Raw genomic sequence first — 19,107 nt, forward strand, 5'->3', positions numbered from 1 at the left:
ACATGGTAAAGGGTGCAGGACCAGAGTGCAGAACCAGAGTGATGTAAACCAGAGTGATGTGCCCCTAACCCAGGATGGTGTGGTTACTGAGAAAGCAAGAGCTGCCTGTGATGGGTTAATTCGATGTGGCAACTTGACTGGGCCAGGGAGTGCCCAAATAGGTGGTCAAACACTATTGTGGGCGTTTCGGGGAGGGGTTTCAGGAGGAGATTAATCTTTAAATTGGTGGACTTGAGTAAGCAGATTGCCCTCCCTCGTGTGGGTGGGTCTCAACCAAACAGTTGGAGGCCTGACTAGACCAAAAATCTGACTTCCCCCAAGTAAGAGACCTCCTGCCTGATGGCTTTCAGCCTTGGACATAAACCCTTCCTGGTTCTATAGAAGCTTCTGGCCTTTGGAGTTGAGCCAGGACATTGGCTCCTGAGATTTTAGGCTTTCCATCCTCCATAACCCTGTGAGTCAATTCATTATAAAAATACACACACACACACACACACACACATGTATACACACATGCCTATATGCATACATATATTTACATGCATGTATACGTGTGGGTAGTCTTCTATTGGTTCTCTTCCTCTGGAGAACCCCAACTGCTACACTCCCTAATCGCAGGATTTGTTATTCTTCCTGTCAACTACAGAAAAGATTTAAAATGGCTTCCTAGCAACATGAAGTTTCAGGCAAGTGGGCTTTCTTTTAAACAGCAACCCTTACAGGAGAAAAAGCAGATTTGTTGGGGGGGGGGGTTCTGAAATGAAGGGGGGGAAATAAGCAGAAGAAATTACCCAGGTGAAGAAGTCAAAAGGGTATCAGAATGTTAAAAAAAATTTTTTTTGACCATATACAATTAAGAAGCAAAAAATAGGGAGGAAACTAGAAAACCAGAAAGGCAAGAAAAATAAATTAATAAATAAATAAGCAATAGCATTAAAGAAGGAGGAAAAAAAGGAGTGTAGTCACTATTACTGCTGCTTCACAACTTCAACGTGGGCTTTAATGGGTTTCGGAGGGGATTAAACCAGGACGACGCCGGATGCCGCATCACCGCAGGAGAGTTCACTTTCCCAGGCAGGAGGCACTGAAGCTGGACGCCTGGGTGTAAAGATAAGAGCCTTCCAAATCATTTATTTCAGAAAAGAGATTCTGATGCAAAGGCAAGCAGCCAATTAAAATCTGGAAAGCCATGACTATGGAAAACTTGACACTTCCTGTCAACGTAAGTACCGAATTACACAAGTCCCGTTCCAGAGCCAAACACGTGCCAAGCGATCAATTCATGCATCCCGACACTATTTCCTCTGGAAGAACGTCAGGGATCCGTTAGAGCTGAAACAAATGAATACCTTAAACGACTTTAGAGGCAGAGGCAACAGAGAAGTTAGAGCAGCAACAATTTATGTGATAGATTTTACACTTCTTATATTAGTGAGCAGAAAGGGATGCAACGGTTTGAAGCAAAAAGGCAACTCTCCTCTCTAAGAAATGTGGAAGAGGGAAATGCAGACACACTGGAAAAACGAGAAGGAAACCAGTGGCCCCCACCCCCAAAACCCATTGTCTTCTGTTAGTTACTATCAAGGGACCACTGTGTGACGAGTACTGGGCTGCAGTTAGCTGGCGATGTGGTGAATCTGATGAAAACTGCCAACTAATTTTATAAACGCACGATGGCTATGATTTGGAAGAAATCAGGGCAGCTGCAAGAAAATCAGAAATAAAGTTTACAAATTCCTACACGCTGCCCAGATCTTCACGGGCATTTGGAGGAGAGCACAGGGTGGAGGGCTTTCGGGTGCAGAGCCGGGCACACTTCCCGGCATAGAATACACTCAGTAAACCCGTCCATGGCTGGCTTCTATTGGAATGTCCTGATGCGATGTAAGAAGTGGGGGTTACAAACTCATGAGTGAGACCACTGCTGGGGTGCTCCTTGAGAAGTGTAAATTAGACCACACGATGGTTCCCATACGACCCTGCCTCCCTTGATTGGCTGCGCTTTCTACACGCCCCGACTCACTAAGCTACTGCTGACCTCCTGCAGCCAACTCAGGGCTAGTTCCCTCTTGGGGCCCCTTGCATGGGCTGTTTCTTCAGCCAGGGATGTTTCGGGTACGTGGCTGACATCTTGGGCAACTAACCACCCCCCTGGAGTAGCTCTCATCTCCTTTCCTGGACCAGGTCACATGCTATCAGAAGTTCAGAGGTGAAAGGTCTTGTTTATCATGAGTTTGTTGCCTCTCAACCTCTAGCAGGTAAGCTCCAGGAGGGAAAGAGCCTTTTCCTCACTTCACTACTCTTGCCCCACCACCCCATGTTCAGTAACTACTAAATATTTGCTTAGTGGGTAAATATTCCCCTCAAGGAACTTGTAGGCGCTCAGTAAATGGTTGTTGAGTCAATGAACTAGGGATACTCTGACCTAGACAAGTTGTCAATGACAGAGATACTAACGCATCAGAATGATGGACCAGTAACGTCCCAATTGATCTCTTCCTCAGAGAATGCTGGGAATGCGTGCTGACCTCTGACATGACAACCAGTGACTTCAGAGTTTGAGGGAAGTGGGACCTGGCCCGGGAAGTGCAGGCGGGGGTCCCTGACCACTGCAGCTGCATCTAACTGGGATGCGAAGGAGCGCAAAGGAAAACCCAAAAGATAAAAAGGAACTGACAAAATAGACCATAAAACCTCAGAGTAAACAGCAAGAGCATTGAAAGGAGTAAAATCCCACAGTGCAGACTGCTTATCTTTCATAAAAGAATTCAAATTAATTTTTAAAAACTACAGTAGACATATGAGCAAAGAACTGACAGAGTATGTAGAAAATCTGAGATAATTCTGGTAGATTTTTTAATTGTGAAATAACATATATCATAAAACTCACCCCTTCAAGTAGAATTTCGCAATGTTGTGTGACCACCACCCTTATCGAATCCCAGAACACTCTATCACCCCCAAAATAAAGTCCCAAGCCCCTCCGTCTCCCTGGGCCCTGCCAACCACTGCGCTCTTTCTATGTTTTTGGATTTGCCTATTCCTGACATTTCTTATAAAAGGAATCATCAGACAATACGGGCCTTTCGTGTCTGGCTTCCTTCCCTGAGCCTGGTGTTTCCATGGCACGGATGGGGACTTCATTCCCTCTGAGGGCTGAACGACACCCCACTGTGCGGACACGCCGCACTGTGTTCACTGTTCATTCGTCCTAAGTAGATGGGCACTTGGGTTGTTTCCAAATTCCGGCTGTTACGATAATGCAGCTACCAACCTGTGTGTGCAAGTTTTTGTGTGGATGTGTTTTCAATTCTCTTTGAATTCACATAAAGTATCGAAGGCAAGAAGCAACAAAGAAACAAAAACCAAGTAGTATAAAAAAAGGATAATACTAACAAGAAAATAGTTAACAGGGTGGGGCAAAAGTAGGTTTACAGTTGTGTGTTATTCTCGTATTATTAATGACTAATTATTGTATAATAACTGTAAACCTACTTTTGCCCCACGCTGGATGTTGGACCCCTTCCCTGTGCCATGTACCTCGCTAGAGATTCATGTGTACCATGAGGTTTAATCCTCACAATAATTCCTTTTTGTAATTATCCTTTTTCTACAAGTGGAGAAGCTGGTGCAGAACCCAGGAGGTCAGGCTGCCCGAGAACCTGCTCAGAGAGCGCACAGAACCGCCCCCGAAGATGCGGCAACTCCAAGGGGCGGGAGGGAAAAGCAGACCAACCAGCGGAGCACTCACAACAAACACCCCCGTGGTCGAATTCCCCCATCAGAGACTCTGGTTAAAATAAAAAACAAACAAACGAACATTAAACAATATTCTACTTTCAGCAAAGAGAGGCAAATTAAAAGTAGAAAGAAAAAATTCCGACGTGAACAAAGGGACTTTATTCTGTGAGTGAATGCGGTGCCCTTCAGGACTTGTGAGCAGTGACTTGCCACCCCTCTGGCGCTGGTGCTCCGGTTGGTAGCAGGCGGCTAGTTAGTCGTTAACAGAAGAGAAAGGAGCTAAACTGGTTAAGCCTGATGGACTAGGAAACGACTGCTTCCAGACCCTCCAGGGTATAGGGCCATTGCCCCCTCGGGGGATTACCATCCCTCCCTCCCTCCCTCCCTCCGAGTAGAGAAGGACCTAGAGAAGGGCAGAGTAGAGAGGAAGGACAGGATTTCCAATCTCCCTGGGGACTGGGGGGGCGGTGGGTGGGGGAGGAGGGGACTGCAGGAGATTGTAAGAGGGAAATTCCTTTGCTGAGAGATGTGCGGAAGCCAAGACAGCACAGGGAGAGGGCCCAGCACAAGCCCTCGAAGAGCCAGGAAAAGGAATGGGTAGTTTGAAAGGAAGCTTACTTCTTCCCAAACCCAAGGAGATATAATCAAAGCTTAACAAAGGCCCAGGGTTTGCTTGTTCCTTTGCTCATTCTCTCCCCTTTAGCAGCTGCAGGGTCACGACCCCAGTGCCATGAAGCCTCGGCAGCAGACGTGCATATAAGGGAGATGAGACACAGGCAAGCGCAGCCAGGAATAGACTAAGCTAGACCACGGAAGCTGCGGATGCCGATGCCAGGGTAATGGCACAGCATCTCTGGGCCCTGGCTGTTCTCCTGGGATGGGTGAGGACAAGTGTGGGCCTGTGGCTCCAGGGGCTGGGCTTTTTTCTCAGCAAGACAGAGCTGAGCCATCTGGTCTTGGAAGAGATATCGGGCACCTGGGGACAGTCCTTTGTTTTCGCTCCAATAAATCTTGCCACAATACCGCCCCTCCTCCTATGCATGTATCCTTGAAATGCGTTTCCTGCGATACCATGAAGGAATCCTGTTTCCACCAGCAACAGGGTGAACTGAAGGTGAGCAAAGAGGGGGACCAGAAGGTCACTTGGACGCTGTCAATAGACTGGAGAAAGGAGGGAGGGGAATGGTGGAAGGGATGGAGGGGAATGGTGGAAGGGATGGAGGGCCCCTGAATGCCTGAGGGCCTGAATGCAAAGCGTGAGAGACAAACAATGAGCAAAAAGCAGAGGTGGGAGCAACAGCTAGAAGGGAGGAGCTTGAGCACGGAGTATACTACTTCCTCCCTCCGCTGGTGGTCTTGTAGTGCTGCTAATGGACTCAAGAAAGGGGTGAGATCCATGCTGACACTCACTGATGAGAACCGCAGACAAGGTGCTGTCCCTTTTGTATACAACTTGCCTCTTCCCAAGGGCTCCCTGTAAGTTACTAGACTCCTTGCTAGAGACCTGAACTGTTCACGATTTTATGAACCTCTTAAATCCCTAACAGGGTCAATAGAGACAAATACTGTTCAAGAACACGTGCTGAGTGTCTCCTTGCTGTCTCCCTACAGAGCCTGGCATAGCAAATGCCCTGCACACAATGAGCTCTGAGGGAGCGATGACTGACAGCAGAAATTATATTCCTGTCAGAACCACACAGCTGTTTTCGATGCAGTATTTCCTATCAGAAACAGCTTTTGCGCTTTCAATATTGCAACCGGTTTGCCCTCACACACATAACAGCACGATGTGTTGTCTTTTGTGATCAAAGAGAAAGAAAACTGTCTGTCTAGCAATCTGAGGCACATCAACAGTTATTCAGAAAGCAATCCTTCCCTTGTTTCTCAGATTCATGGGGAAATGAAATCTGGCAGTCCAAGGGAACACAAGATAGACTGGCTCTTCCAGTTACAGGAACGAAAAAAAGCCAAAGGATATGGGGCATATTGGAAACTTAGGAGCAAATTGGCTCATCACTCAGATGTAACCAACCACACCTGCACTGTCCAATGCAGCGTCCCCTAGCCACATGTAGCTACTTACATTAATGCAAGTTAGAATGTAAAGTGTAGTTCTTAGACCTGCCACATTGCAAGGGACCTACAGCCACAGGTGACAGAAGCTACCACATTGGGTGACAGAGATATACAATGTCCGCCATCGCAGGAAAGTCTTCTGGGCAGTGCCCAACCAGAGCAACTGTGCAGTCAGATTTGGGGGAAAAAGGGTCTATTCTGTACCCACTGACTGGTATTATAGGTTGGCCTCTCAAGACAAATATGCTTAAGTACGTTTTCAGACTTTAGAGTTCACAGATCAGTAAAACACTCTAATTTTGGGTTGCCAAGTTTGTATTTTGTCAAGTAAGGCTGCCACCAGATTACTAGGCTTCACGGCCCATCAAGGCAGGCAGGCACTGTGCCTTCTTACTGCTCAGCGTCATAACCCAAAGCCTGGCTCACAGCATGTGCTCAGTAAGTATTTGCTGACTACGTGCTCATGTACGCACACATACACATATATGTACATACATACACACATCTTTACTTTTTCATTTTACCTTTGACATGTGAAAACTCTGTCACTAGTTGACATCACTCACCTGGAAGGTGTTTGGGTTCTGTGTACACAACATACGCACAGGCTGGATTAAGTCACTGAATGAATGACCTAACATTTTCTGAGAACTTTATGTTAATAAACACTTCTAACAAAATATTCCAAATCCAAATGGGCTTCTCTAAATTGGCTGTTTCACAACCAACCAACCAAGGTGAGGGGGAGCAAGGGGGAAGCAGCTAGCTGTTGGTTTTCAGTGGCACCAGACTGCCCTCTAGTGGTAAAATTAGTACCTGTGTACACATGTCAACTTGTAGTTTAAAGAACAAGTTAATGTTTCTAGTAACATCAATCACTCTAAGAATTAGCCCAAATATGTACCTAGATATTTAAACATGAAACCTGGCAAGTCATATTGGTGAAAAAGATAAATTAAGGAGGACCTGTCACACAACTTGCCAATAAAGTCATCCACATCCTCAGAAATGGTGAAATATATGAGCGGCTCTTTGGATTTAATATTCTGGATCATTTCTGTTCGTCCTTTGGTTTAAAAAAATACACGGCTTTCAAGTTCAGACACTGTTGTACAGTTTATTTATTTTTTGTCTAAAATCAACAATCTTTGCTGCATTCAACTCCTTTTTCACTTTTATCTTAATAGCCTTCTTTTTGTTTCCTCATACAGAAGATTCCTTGAAAGTGTTTTGATTGTTCTTTTAAACTTTACAAGCAGTGGTAAATCGCATCCAAAGTGGGTTTTGAATTAAAAGATAAAAATGTGACCTTGATCGTTTTGGATAGTTTTTGCTAATTTCAATTGGTATATTATGACCTTGAAAGGGTAGCTACTCTATAATATTTGGGTATATGGTTTTTAACCTTGTGCATGTGTTTTTTAAAGGCAGCTGAGACTTCCGGCCAAGATGGAAGTACAGGCAGACACGCTTCGCCTCCTCGCACAACCACAGATAAGAATTACAACGAGATCTCAAAACAAGTTAACACCAGAACCATCGGAAAATCGAGCTGTATGGAAGTCCAACAACCAAGGATTTAAAGACGACACATTCATCCAAAGAGATGGGAGTGGCGGAGAGGCAAGAAGACACAATGTGGTACAGAGAGGAGGCAACAGCAAATGGACAGTCCCACATTCACGTGTGGTGGATGAAAACTGGGAGGGACACCTTGGGAGCAAGCAATCCCTGCCTCAGGCCATACCGCAGAGCCCAGGGTTCCAGCACCAGGAATATAAATCCCCATAACATCTGGCTGTAAATACCAGTGGAGGTTGGGGTGGCAGGAGAAATCGCTAGATTTTCAGGAGACTCGGCTCGAAGGGCCCACAGGGACTTAAAACATACACAAACCCACCCAGTTGGGAAGTCACCACTAGGGCAACAGCTGGAAGGGCGCTAGTCGCACACAGGGAGTGGGTGAAGTGACTGGAAACAGGGCAAGTGCTGAGCAAAACTCCAGAAGCCAGGCAGCAGAACTGTCCCCTCTCTGAACCCTCCCCCCACGTACAGCCATAAAGCAGTGAAGTGCTCTGCCCTGGCAACAACCTACGGCTCCCCTCCAAAAAATTTACAGTTGCCTTTCTACAATAGACCACGCTACTAAGAGAGTCAAAGCAGCTCTACCTAACACACAGAAACAAATACAGGGAGGACGCCAAACTGAGGAGACAAAGAAACATGGCCCAAATAAAAGAGCAGAACAAAACCCCAGGAAAAGAACTAAAGGAAAGGAGATAACCAACCTGTCAGATGCAGAGTTCAAAACACTGGTGATCAGGATGCTCATAGAACTCAGTGATATGGCAACAAGATAATGGAAGAAATGAAGGTTACACTAAGTGAAATAAAGATCTATAGTGAACCTTTTGTGGAAGGGAGGAAGCCAGGATTCAAATCAATGATTTGGAACATAAGGAAGAAATAAGCATTCAACCAGAACAGCAAGAAGAAAAAAGAATTTTTTAAAAAATGTGGGTAGTATAAGGACACTCTGGAGCATCTCCAAACGTCCCAACATCCGAATCACAGAGGTGCCAGAGGAGAAGAGGAAGAGCAAGAAACTGAAAACTAATCTGAACAACGAAAGAAAACTTCCCTAATTTGGAGAAGGAATTAGACATACAAGTCCAGGAAACACAGAGAGTCCCAAACAAGTTGGATTCAAAGACGGCAACATCAAGACACATCATAATTAAAATGCCAAAGGTTAAAGATAAAAGAAAGAATCTTAAAAGCAGCAAGAGAAAAGCAGATAGTTATCTACAAACAAGTTCCCATTAGACTATCAGCTGATTTCTCAAAGGAAACCTTACAGGCAAAAAGGGGCTGGAAAGAAGTATTCCAAGTCATGAAAGTCAAGGACCTACATCCAGGATTACTCTATCCAGCAAAGCTATCATTTAGAATGGAAGGCAGACTTCTGGCCAAGATGGAGGAAGCACAGGTACATACTGTGCCTCCTCACACAACCAAAAGAAGAACAAATTTAAAAACAAAAAACCACCAGAACTGACAGAAAATCAAACTGAATAGGTGTCTGACAACCAAGGAATTATAGGAGAAACATTCATCCAGACTGGTAGGAGGGGTGGAGATGGGCAGCCAGGTGGGGGGAACTCATGGCAAAGCAGGGGCTACAGGGCAGGGGTGGGTGAGGTGGTAGCTTGGTGAAGCAGGTGGTCCCATATTTGCATGCAGATAAACTGGGAGGAACTGGGGAGTGAGACAGACCATGCAACCCTGGGCTCCAGTGCAGGGAAATAAAGCCTCAAACATCTGACTGAAAAAACTGTGGGTGTTGGGGCAGCGGGAAAAACTCCCAGCTTCACAGGAGAGTCCGTTGGAGAGACCCACAGGGTCTTAGAAGGTACACAAACCCATCCACACATGAATCAGCACCAGAAGGGCCCGATTTGCTTGTGGGTAACAGCAGAAGTGACTAAAAGCCAGCAGGGAGCTGAACAAGTGGTATCGTTCCCTCTTGGACCCCTACCCCACATACGGTGCCACAAGGCAGTGATGTGGGCTGCCCCACCCTGGTGAACGCCTAAGGCCCCACCCCTTACTATGGGACAGACGTGCAGTGACAAAAAATATGGCCCAAATGAAAGAAGAGATCAAAGCTCCAGAAAAAATACAACTAAGCGATGAAGAGGTAGCCAACCTATCAGATGCACAGTTCAAAACACTGGTAATCAGGATGCTCACAGAATTGGTTGAGTATGGTCACGAAATGGATGAAAAAGTACAGGCAATGAAAAGTGAAATAAAGGAAATGTACAGGGGCCAACAGTGAAGAGAAGGAAACCGGGACTCAAATTAACAGTTTGGACCAGAAGGAAGAAATAAACAGTTAACCAGAACAGAATGAAGAAACAAGATTTCAAAAAAATGAGGAGAGCCTTAGGAACCTCCAGGACAACTTTAAATATTCCAACATCTGAATCATAGGGGTGCCAGAAGGAGAAGAGGAAGAGCAAAAGGTTGAAAACTTATTTGAAAAAATAGTGGAGAACTCCCCCAATCTGGCAAAGAAAAGAGACTTCCAGGAAGTCCAGGAAGCTCAGAGAGTCCCAAAGAAGTTGGACCCAAGGAAGCACACACCAAGGCACATCATAATTACATTACCCAAGCTCAAAGAAGAGAATCTTAAGAGCAGTATTAAAGTCTAAATCAACTCTTACAATCATTGCGCAGGCCTACACAAATCTTTTAATCATCAAAACACATCACCCATGAGAGAGATTATACCCTTTCTACATATAGAGACTCAAAAAAACACTTGCAAAAGACAGAGAACCAGAATTTCCTAGTATCAAAACCAAAACTGTTCAGCTTCCTCTTATCCAAAGTGCAACTGAAAGTAAAATCGGCATCCCAAACATGTCTTGAATTAAAAAGAAAAGATTATAATTTGGCAGTATGCGTCAGAATTTTTAACATACACACCCTGTGACCAATCAGTGTCACTTCCAGGGTCTCTCTTACTTCTCCCAGTAAGGAAACTAAGATGTCTGTGCAAGGATGTTTACTAAAGCAGGGTTTGTAGGAGCAAAAATTAAAACCAACTGAATACCCATCTGGTCAGGTATGTTACGGCACAAACCCATGATGGAAAACCATGTCACCAGTTAAAAGAATGAGGTAGCTCCAGATATACAGGTAGGGAAGGATGTCTTGGGCACAATGGTAAGCAAAAAGGTGACAGAGTACGTGCAGCATGTTCTTTTATTTTAAAAAACTCTGCGTGTGCATGCGTGCGTGACGTGTGCTGTGGAGCAGAGACAGACCTGGGGGAATACATAAAGTTCCTTGGGAAGAAGTAACGGCGCTGGGGAGCGGGAGGTGGGAGGAGGGAGCAGGCATCCTCTCTCATGTTTTACCTTCAGAAGTGCATATTGTTTGAAGTTAACAATTACTTTTGCAATAAAAAGGATTCTGGAGACTAATTTTCTAAAGAATAAAGAATAGCTTATAAAAGCCCTTAAAACAAAATGCCAACTTCTCTGTCCCACTTACAAGGCAGTGGGGGCCCAGGCAGGGCAGCACTGCCACCAAGCCCTCACTCAGACGCCCACTTGGGATGCTGTAAACTACGTCACTGATTCAGACTTTTAAGGCTAGCAAGGCTTCTCGTTTCAGACTACATTACAAATGTCAAAATGAAGGCTTTTATAAGTACACATCCTATAAAATGTGTACAATACTTAAACAAATGACTAAAGCTGCATAATTTTGCTACACTTTATTCAAAATTGGCCCTACCTCCTAATTACTGGGTTGGCCAAAAAGTCCATTTAGTTTTTTCTGTAAAATAAAAGACACATTTTTCATTTTCACCAATAATTTTATTGATTTGGATATTTTGAGTATGTCAGCTATCTCCCATGTGGCATAACATTGATTGTTCTCAATTAATGTCTTGATTTGATCACTGTCAACTTCAACTGGTCTACCTGACCATGGAGCATCATCCAGCGAGAAATCTCCAGCATGAAACTTCGCAAACCACTCTTGACACATTCGGTCCGTCACAGCACCTTCTCCATGCGCTGCATAAATCGTTTGTGTTTCAGTTGCGTTTTTACCTTTCTTGAACTAATAAAGCATAATATGCTGAAAATGTTGCATATTTTCTTCCATCTTCAATATTAAAATGGCTACACAAAAATTCACCAATTTTGACAAGTTTTTTAAAAATGCATGCTGATATGACAGCTGTCACAATACAGTCTAACAAAACTGTTTCAGATGAAGTCAAAGGCAACTAAGCGCTACTGCAGCCTCTTACAGAAAAAAAACAAATGAACTCTGTGGCCAACACTGTATTTGAGAACTATGAGTCTAGTGTCCAAATGTAAATACCCATCATGCGTGGAAAAATAATCTTCAAATTTGTGCTCTGATCCAAATTTGACACATTTAAATCATAACGCAAGTCAGACACCTCATATATAACAAAACCCTACAAGTGGCATAGCAAGTTCGCTATGATACCACTTGTTAAACTCTCAAACTGAATTATAATCTTCTGAAGTTACACACACAATACACCTTTGCACAGGTAATTTTATTCTCTCCTGTGGGTGTCAACAAAGCTCGATTATAATTTAAAACATTCAGAAAGCACATATCTGAATATTGTCACATTTCTTCACATCATGATCAAGAAACTATTAAACAGTTATGTCTACTGAATACAGTGAACAAAATGGAATAAATGTTTACACCATTCCCTTGTAAACAAGGCTTTTGTGCACAATAGTAACAAATGGAATTATGCCTATCACAACATCAATGAGGAAAGACCTCTTTAAATAAACTATTCTGTTTATAAATAGACTCCGATTTTTTTTAGTACACATTTACAGACCTGATCAATAAAAAGAAACAAGACATACATTTCCCTTTAAAAAGAGAATGTTCAGAAATGGACTACGAGGGGAGAATTCACTCGGAAAAGGGGTCACAGGCAAGCGAAGGATAATAGAGTTAAAAGTACTGTCATACTTCAGCCTATTGCGGTTAGCGTACACCAACACAAGGACAGGGTGTCTGGGAGGAGCTCGTTTTTACTTGAATTCCAGCAAGTTGCAATCAATCTTGTAGTATACATAGGGGTAGTATTCCTGTTGACTCAGGTTTAAGCCTGGAATATCCATAGGCGCCTATGAAAAATTAGACAAATCATTCGATTATGTACTTACAGAAAGCAAACAAAGAAAGCATTACCATTTACCTTCCATTAACACCTACTCTGGAGTAAGTTTTTGCATTTATGCTAATTTACTCTCAGGTACACATCATCTCGATCTGCAAATGAGGAAAGGGCCCCAGAAAGGGCGACTTGCCCGAGGACACACAGACAGTGAGTAGTGAGGCCAACTTCAAGCCTGTCTGACTCCCAAGCCTGTGCGTGTACCATGATCCTACCCCTTTCTATGCACACTGTAAAAAAATTATTTTCTCTCGAGCTTGGGGTATTCAGTTTATGGGGTACAAGGTTTATAAAATATTGGATAACAATAAACCAAGTATGGTTTTAAAGATATCATATGTATGTACGTTATAGAATTTATTGGTAGGTCAAATATTTAGACCTCATATTTTATTGACAATTCCATAAAAATGCAGAAGGTCATTTCTTGCATTTTCTTCTACCAAAAAACCCTGAGTTTTCATGGGTTCTGAAGTAATGCATATGTGAGATATACCATCCTAAACTAAAGAGGAAAAATATCAACATGTTTGAAATAAAAAATATAAAATAAAAGCCCATACAATTTGGAACAACAGCAATGACAAAAAAACCCCATATACTTTGTTTATCTTTTCTGTATGAAAGATGCAAACACACACCATTTTAGAAAAACAATTTGCTTTACAATGCTCATCTGTTTAACTCATTACTTCTACCAAGTGAAAATAACTACTAATTTTCTTCTCTGCAATTATAATTTTTGTAAACAACTAATATCACTGATTGGTTCTATATTTCTGCAACTATAAACATATTATCTTGATTGCTAGCAAGATAATAATTGGCTTTTAGGAATCTCAGCTCTAACTACCATAAAACAGGGTAAACAAGGTAAATTACTTGCCATGTTTATCTAACAAGAATCTCAATAATAAAAACAAGATGAGTTATCACAACATTCACTATCCCTTTTCTACCTTTCCTAATAATTTTTTCTGAAACTCATTCCAGTTCTTATTCTACAAGGCTATCTAACAAGTACTTACATCAATAATAGCGGCCGCACTGCTATCTAGATGTTTATACAATTCATATAACACTTCTCTTAGTTTCTTCATTGTCTTCTTATTGGGCTGAAGTAGCATTGCTTGAAAGTTCACTGGCAGGCCATATCTTATAAGGAAGCAAAAATACAGTATGTGACACAAGCAAACACATAGACTTTACTTTTAAAGAAAATACTCTTCTTGAAGCATAGCTGATGAAGAGAAGGTACCTCATTTTAATGACCACCTTTACAAGTTCAACTAATATACACAGAAACTCAAACCTTCGCTGGTCCTCACTGTCCACTAGGTATTTTTCTTTAAAATTAGAGCCAACTGTCTACTAGGAATTACTTCAATTACTCTTCAATTTCTAAGGGAATCTATGAATAAAATAATGATAATATGTAAACTTAGTAAATAATTTCATGATAAACAACATGAAATTAAACCACATCTACTTTAAAAATTCAAAGTAATTTAAAAATAGTGAGCATAGCTGCAGGTGAGTCTACCCATTTCTAATGTGAGTAACAGGTACACAGGATCATAAGATATTTAGATATTAAGTATATCAAATACGAACTATTTTTGGTTAAATAGAACAATGATTTCAAGTAAGTCATTACTATACTGTACACCAAACTACATGTAAATATCTGAAAGATCTTTCTTTTAAACAAACATGGGCTAATATTTTATGATCTAGTTTTAACCTAAATAAATGTGTAAGAAAAGAATCAGAGAGTACAGCAGCACGGATCTCTTTTACTGAACCCGATGATAAGGGACATGACAAATGTGATTGTCATAACCTGTATGACACTGACAATCGCTGCTCGTGATTGGCCCTTTGGTTTCTGCAAACCAATTTCCTCTTACTGGGCTGTGTGTTACAATAATGAGGTCCAATATAAGGGCACCTACGAACTCTTCAGATCCAAGTTTCTCAATTAACTTTCCTTACCTTAAAACAGATTCAACAAAAACCCTCAATGCTTTCACATGAATCCATGCAATAAATGCTTCACTGAAATTCACTTTCAGCCACCGCACAAGTGGTCCCTATAAAGAGGGGGAAAAAAATCACCAAAAACTTGGTCTTGAAAAATGGCAATTAGGTAGGTATTAGATGAACCAATAGGCTTTATTAGACATTACTTGGTTAGGGTTAGATTTCTCCCAACTGAGATAATATGGTTTATAAAGTACTTAGAAATAACTTAAAATGAAACTGCCTTTATTTTCTTTTTCATTACAAGAGAAACACCTTTGCACTAATCACGTCTCCCCTCCCATACAATCTTCTGGTTTTCACAATTATCCTACATTCCAAAGTGGACACCAAATCCATTCCTGTTCCCCGTTTTGCCTAGAACATTATGACTCTCCAATGGTTTAAATACAAATTGCTTCAGTAAAACACTGTGGCATTTAAAAAATTTGCTTTACGAAAATGAAAATTGTTCCTGGAGAGAGAAAACTACTTAAATCACCCCTTCCACTGCAGGGGCTCTAACACCCTGCATTTTAAATGAATTTCTGGATTATGGATTTAGATGGAGTAATGAATTTTAGGTATGTATTTTAAGATAACCATTCACAAATCCAAGCTTGTTTACAGAAAATTCCTTCTGATTATTTAATAGAAAAAGTAAGTAAAATCAAATGTCTTAAATGCAAAATCGGAGTATTGCTTTCTTTTAAATCAAATAAAAGCAACACCAGTTTTTCTTCTGCTTAACACTGATAGCACTAAATATTAAGAACACATACAAATTGCTTTTTCTTGTCAGTAGAAAGCCTGTTCATTTCCTCTTTGTCTGCTTTCATCTCCTCTTCATTATACTGGAAGTCACGAACAATGAATCTAAATTTGAGGGGAAAAACCAAAATTGTCCATACCGTGTACAGGTGATTTAACAAGTTAAAAAACAAACAAAAAGCCGTCATCTTACTTGTTTTCCCTGGCTTTGTGTCTGAAGTCATCGACTGCCTTCCTGAACAATGTGACATTACAAAGGTAACTATCTTGGTCCTCCGAGAGAACACTACGGAAAAAAAGACAAATCCACTGAAAACTCTGTTTATTCGCTCTCTGTCATATTGAAGACAGAGGGCAGAAACAGTGGAGGAAGAGGACGAGCAGACCACGGCAGCCCTTCCCAAACCTGCCTCAAACACTGAAGACACAGTGTCCCTGATGTTTTTGTTACCGTAACAGCCCTACATGACATTTACTGCTTCCTAACCAGTAGTACTAAACAGGAACTCAAGTAAAGCATCCAAACTCCAAGAAGCACGCTTTTCAATCCACATCAGTGCCAGGCTGGCTCAGGCAAAACTGTCCCGTGGCTGGTTTGTTTCCAGAGTCTCCTTGCTCCCTTGCTAAGCATCCTCTTCTCTTCTGGAAACCTAACTCTCTCTTCCTGTCTCCAGCCCACCCTCTCTGCACTGCCAGAACCTCCTTCCTCAGACCTTCCCTTTCTCTCACCACAACTGACCTACACAACTGCCTAAGTAACCTCTGAGAAAACACGCTTTCATATTCACCTCGGGGCTCCACACTAGGCTTTAGAGGATCCCTGTGAGGTGAGCACTTCCACCCAGTCACAGCTCTCCTGGACATCACCGAAAAGACCTGCCACCTTCTCAGCTCCCTGGCAACCTACCTGCCTCGTTGTCAAGACACCCTCCCTGCTGTTCTTCATAAAAGTGATCTTTGCAATCTCTGCTACGAAACACAAGAAGGTTTTCTCGGCACGACAGCTAGTGAGGTTTGTCCCAGGCCTTCCTAGTTCGGCTCCTGTGCCTCATTTGGAGCTCTAGGTCCCTGAACTAACACCTCCAGGAAGCACCACCGAGTCTGTGGCACTACTTCTAACAACTGAGAAAGACAGGAGTGAACAGTGATCTGACTAATCAAACCACCTTAACAAGCAGAAGTACACAGAAAAAGGGAAAGTAGTAATTCTAGAAGCACGAATGAGAACCACCCGGCTCTGAACAGTTTTTCAACTGCAAAGCAGCAGAACAGTAGCCCACCCTCCGCTTCTTTGCCGGCTACACCGACAGGCGTTTCTGCACCCCTGCACGTAACCACACAATAGGGCGGTACTGCAAACTGCCCAACGGTTCCAGACTTTAGGTAGAATATTTTGCAGATAGATTTTATGCATTTTTAAATAAAACTGTTCCTTCCAGGGTTGAGACGGTATTTTTCAATCTGTTCTACTCAGAAGTCCACTTTCATCTTCACTCCGCCCAAGACAAGTCACTCAAGTATTGCGCCAAAAAGCAACAAGTATTACTACTTAAAAATGAGTTTTAAAAAGCACTTAGAAGAATGACTATCGCACAGCAATTAGTCAGAAGTGTTAAGTACTATGATAGCCAAAACAATCTAGCCTCAAGTCACAGAGGTCTCCGCTCAACAGCGCACAACATTCCGGACCAGCCCCCGAGCCTGCCTGCCCCCTGTGAACTGACCGTCCTCCTCACGGGGCAGGCTGCACCACTGCCCCGCTCTCAAGGACTAAATGCCAACGGCAAGTGTTCAAGTCAGTGACTCCAAATGACTTCTGAACAGGGAAACAAGTCCAACAGAGGTTTTCACTGGGAGAGGGAGGGCTGGGAACCCCCAGGTGTCAGTGAGCACCTATGGGTCGTTCAGAAGACCGGTATTGCCCACACTAAACCGTTACTGCCTGCCACTTCTCCCCTGAAACTACTAAGTGATTTTCAGCAGATGTACATTTCTAAAGTGATATTTTAAAGCCCCTCTTTTACAGTAAATCTGGGCCTACTTAACTGGTCTGCTCACCGCTCCCCTGGAACTCAGGCTTGGCACATGTACAGCTTGGGCAGACATACTATGTGCACAGACAGGGTGCTTATTCTCATCCCTCCCCTGCCTCCCAAAGGCAACCTCTTGGGCTCTAATGCCCTACATTGCACAGAGGTGCAAGACACTTTATCCGTCAGGATAAAGAGTTTCAGCAGAAAACCAGCATCAAGACCCCACCATGTTTACCATGTGAGGCGCTGGTGTGAGTGAAAGGTACGGCGCCTCTCCCAGCCCCCACTCTAAAATGCATGATGGGCACAGGTTTGTGGTTTAGGTGTCAAAAAGAAATCAACAGTTGTGAAACTACAATACCAATCATACTACTTTGTATTCTGTCAGTCTTATCAAAGCCTTAAGATAACCTCACAACTTGTACAAGGTAGGGGCTATACTCACTTTACAGACAAAGAAAATGAGGCCCAGAGAAGTTAAAAGACTTACCCCAGGTCACACAGCAAGCTGGTAGCAGAACGAGCAATAGAACTCAGATCCCTGGGTCCAGGACTCTTCCCATTATACTAAGCTACCTCCCATGGGACACAATGAAACTGGAAAAGAAAATAGTTCATGGGCCTGGCCTTACCAGTAGCACTTCCTACTATCGCCTATGCTTTCCTTCACCATGCTGCCACCTTCGAGGGTGCAAGTACACTGCCATTAACGCTGTCTCAGAGACCATCTGGTGTGGAACAGCAGAGCACAGAAAAAATGATTCGGTGTAGTGTCAGAGGACAGGACCGGGAGTGCTAGTCCGACTCTGCCACTGGTCACAGCAGAGCCATACGCCTTAAGCAACTATTTAAGTCTTCTGCATTCTGACTTCCTCGTCTGTAAGAATAACCCCCTAGACTACCTCACGGAATTGTTATAATCAGACAATGTATGCTAATCCTTAAATTATAAAGTGCTTCGTAACAGTTTTTTTATGGAAAGTATAAATTAGGTGGAACCTACGCCACTGGAAAGCGGCGGTGACGATTTGGAGAGCGACACAGAACTCCACCAGCCGCTCTGGTGCACTTCCTCCACAAGGTCAGCGAGGACTCGCCATGGGTACACAGGATACCGAATAAAGAATTTCCAGAAGGTAGCACAGTGCAGCAGAAAAAGTGTCACACCAGAGACCTGGGTTCTAGTTCTAGCCCTGCATTCATAGGACGTGTGACTCGGGGCAAACCACTTCACTTCTGTGGCCTCAACTTCTACGTCCGTAAACACGAGTGGGTGAATCAGACTGTGTGTGTCCCTTCCAGGTCTAAAACTATGATAGCTAGAATTAATGTAACTCATTTATAAGGTGAAAAAGATGGTTCCAAAACTATAAATTCCCACCAAGATATTTCCTAACCCAACATCCCAACTCTAAAAGGAATTTTCTAGGAAAGAAACGGATTTTACAAAGACCACTACTTACTTGCTAGACCTTGGAACTACCATTTCAGCTAGTGTTTCATACTGCTTCATCCAGTCGTTGTGGCTTAACCTGCAGAAAAGGTACAACAAGCGTTGGAAAAGAAAAGTCAGTCCTACCTCCTGCCACATCCAGAAAGAAAAGAAATGATGGGACAAACAGGAAATCTGGCTACAGTAAATATCCGTCAAATCTATCCAACAAAAGTATTTACATTTCCTACTGAGAATGAATTTCAAAC

The 19,107-nt window shown here is 42.9% G+C and overlaps 1 protein-coding gene across 1 annotated transcript in view; it reads right to left on the bottom strand.

The window, feature by feature from the left end:
• Positions 1-6,907: 6,907 nt before the first annotated feature.
• Positions 6,908-19,107, bottom strand: part of ATP6V1C1 (ATPase H+ transporting V1 subunit C1) — a 42,052-nt gene continuing 29,852 nt past the window's right edge. Inside the window, exons 8-13 of the mRNA XM_024572166.3 lie at positions 18,870-18,938; positions 15,567-15,659; positions 15,385-15,478; positions 14,576-14,673; positions 13,609-13,735; positions 6,908-12,530 (exon numbers count right to left, since the gene is read on the bottom strand). Coding sequence (XP_024427934.1) covers positions 12,435-12,530; positions 13,609-13,735; positions 14,576-14,673; positions 15,385-15,478; positions 15,567-15,659; positions 18,870-18,938 — 577 coding nt within the window. The 3' untranslated portion in view covers positions 6,908-12,434. The remainder of the gene's footprint in view (positions 12,531-13,608; positions 13,736-14,575; positions 14,674-15,384; positions 15,479-15,566; positions 15,660-18,869; positions 18,939-19,107) is intronic.

This window comes from Desmodus rotundus, chromosome 8 (assembly GCF_022682495.2).
Source record: "Desmodus rotundus isolate HL8 chromosome 8, HLdesRot8A.1, whole genome shotgun sequence".
Taxonomy (NCBI): Eukaryota; Metazoa; Chordata; class Mammalia; order Chiroptera; family Phyllostomidae; genus Desmodus; species Desmodus rotundus.